This window comes from Molothrus ater, chromosome 34 (assembly GCF_012460135.2).
Source record: "Molothrus ater isolate BHLD 08-10-18 breed brown headed cowbird chromosome 34, BPBGC_Mater_1.1, whole genome shotgun sequence".
In the NCBI taxonomy this organism is placed as follows: Eukaryota; Metazoa; Chordata; class Aves; order Passeriformes; family Icteridae; genus Molothrus; species Molothrus ater.
Genome location: NC_071661.1, coordinates 837,658 through 840,022, shown reverse-complemented (window position 1 = coordinate 840,022; position 2,365 = coordinate 837,658). Strand labels below are relative to the sequence as shown.

Here is a 2,365-nt window from a genome sequence, read left to right as displayed (position 1 = left end):
GCTCCACTATCACTCTGACGTTGCCCTCAGAGCCTGCAGAGCCAGAGCTGCCGCTGGGCAGTGCCTGAGCTGGGAGGGCTCTGCAGGGCAGAGCTGAGCCCCCAGGGCTGGGCTGGGCTCTGGCAGCACTGGCAGGACCCAGCCCTGGGCACAGGGAAGCAGCTGCTGGCAGGGACAGCTCCAGGCAGCAGAGCCCTGGGCAGGCAGTGGGGGGAAAGTGTCCCCAGGCTCTGCTGGGATATTTCAAGTCCTCTCCAAACCCAACTATTCCATGATTACTTTTCTTACAGATCCCCACGCCACGGCACTGCAAATGTCCAACAGCAGCTGCATCAGGCACTTCCTCCTGCTGGCATTGGCAGACACGCGGCAGCTGCAGCTCCTGCACTTCTGCCTCTTGCTGGGCATCTCCCTGGCTGCCCTCCTGGGCAACGGCCTCATCATCAGCGCCGTAGCCTGCGGCCACCACCTGCACACGCCCATGTTCTTCTTCCTGCTCAACCTGACCCTCGCTGACCTGGGCTCCATCTGCACCACTGTCCCCAAAGCCATGCACAATTCCCTCTGGGACACCAGCAACATCTCCTACACTGGATGTGCTACTCAGGTTTTTTTTCTGATCTTCTTCATGGGAGCAGAGTATTTTCTCCTCACCACTATGTGCTACGACCGCTACGTGTCCATCTGCAAACCCCTGCACTACGGGACCCTCCTGGGCAGCAGAGCTTGTGCCCACATGGCAGCAGCTGCCTGGGCCAGTGCCTTTCTCAATGCTCTCATGCTCACAGCCAATACATTTTCCCTGCCCCTGTGCCATGGCAATGGCCTGGACCAGTTCTTCTGTGAAATCCCACAGATTGTGAAACTCTCCTGCTCACACTCCAACCTCAGGGAACTTGGGCTCATTGCTGTTAGTGTGTGTTTAGCATTTGGCTGTTTTGTGTTCATTGTTTTCTCCTATGTGCAGATCTTCAGGGCTGTACTGAGGATCCCCTCTGAGCAGGGACGGCACAAAGCCTTTTCCACCTGCTTCCCTCACCTGGCCGTGCTCTCCCTGTTCCTTAGCATTGGCACATTTGCCCAACTGAAGCCCCCCTCTATCTCGTCCCCATCCCTGGATCTGGCCCTGTCAGTTCTGTACTCGGTGGTGCCTCCAGCCCTGAACCCCCTCATCTACAGCCTGAGGAACCAGGAGCTCAAGGCTTCACTGTGGAGACTGATAACTGGATGGTTTCAGAAACATTAAACTCCTGGCCAATTTCTGCAAATCACTTGTAATAAAAGTCACCTTTGATAGTACATGTTGGCTTCATTTTGGAGGTTCTTTATCTTTTATTTTAGGTTTTTAATCTTTTCTACAAATAAATGTCATTGGGCCATTGGTCATTTTGTTTCTCTCCACCTTCCCTGTGGCCACACACTGTGTCAATGAGGGGCTGTGCTCTTGGTGGTTTTAAAAGAACTAAAGGATGTCCCAGCAGAGTTTTCTGCAGAGATGCCCTTTTGTTGCCTTCTCTGGAGCTGCAGCAGCAATGTCTGTGTGCAGAGCTGGGGCAGATCAGTGCTGCCCCAGCAGCTGTGCCCAGCAGCAGTAGCAGCAGCACTTGGTGTTGCCAGTGCTGCTGCCGTGGCCCTGCCCCGCTGCCCTGGTGGCCCTGGTGTTGCTGCAGGGCCTGAGTGCTCTCGGGGCCGGGCACAGCCCTGGGGGTGGCAGTGCCGGGGCTGCAGCAGGGACAGGCCATGGGCCCTGCTGGGGCAGCGCTGACGCCTCAGCAGTGCCCTGGGGGCTCCAGGCTCCTTGCCCAGGCTCTCTCAAGAACATGGCCAGGCCAATGCTCAGCACAGAAACCCCCGTGAGCAGCCCCAGGCTGGCCGTGGGCAGGCTGGGGGCAAACAGCACGGCTGGGGCTCTGCAAGGGCCCTGGGGCAGATGGGAAGGAGCAGCAGAGCAGGGGCTGATCCATCCCCAGTGCGCTGCACAGCCCAGGGCAGCGTCCCAGAGTGTCCTCATGCAGCTGCCAACAACATCCCCCCTCTGCAGCCCTGGCCTCTCCCCCAGCTCACACAGGTGCCCCATCCTTGCAGGCACAGACACGGCAGCACTGCCTCAGCAGCTCCTGTTTGCATTGCACACAGCAGGGGCAGCACCCCCATGCTGTTGCTGTGGGGACATGAACCTGAAGGGGCACAAATGCCATCAGCCCCTGGGGCCAGCAAGGGCTGCGGGACAGCAGGGAAACCACTCAGCTTTGTCCTGGCCTCTGCACTCAGCCAGAAAGTTTGTTCCCATCAGCTGGGAGTTTCCTGTGCCACTGCAGACGCTGTTGCTCAGAGCCAGGGCTGCCTGGCAGCCACCCCCAAACTT

The 2,365-nt window shown here is 58.3% G+C and overlaps 1 protein-coding gene across 1 annotated transcript; it reads left to right on the top strand.

Moving 5' to 3' along the window:
• The first annotated feature begins 313 nt into the window (after positions 1–313).
• LOC118700688 (olfactory receptor 14A16-like) lies at positions 314–1,246 on the top strand. The gene has a single exon (XM_036405283.2). It carries the CDS (start codon positions 314–316, stop codon positions 1,244–1,246), a length of 933 nt encoding a protein of 310 aa, XP_036261176.2.
• Positions 1,247–2,365: the final 1,119 nt, after the last annotated feature.

Coding starts and splice junctions, on each gene's coding strand:
- LOC118700688 (XM_036405283.2), top strand. CDS start 314: ATGTCCAACAGCAGCTGCATCAGGCACTTCCTCCTGCTGGCATTGGCA.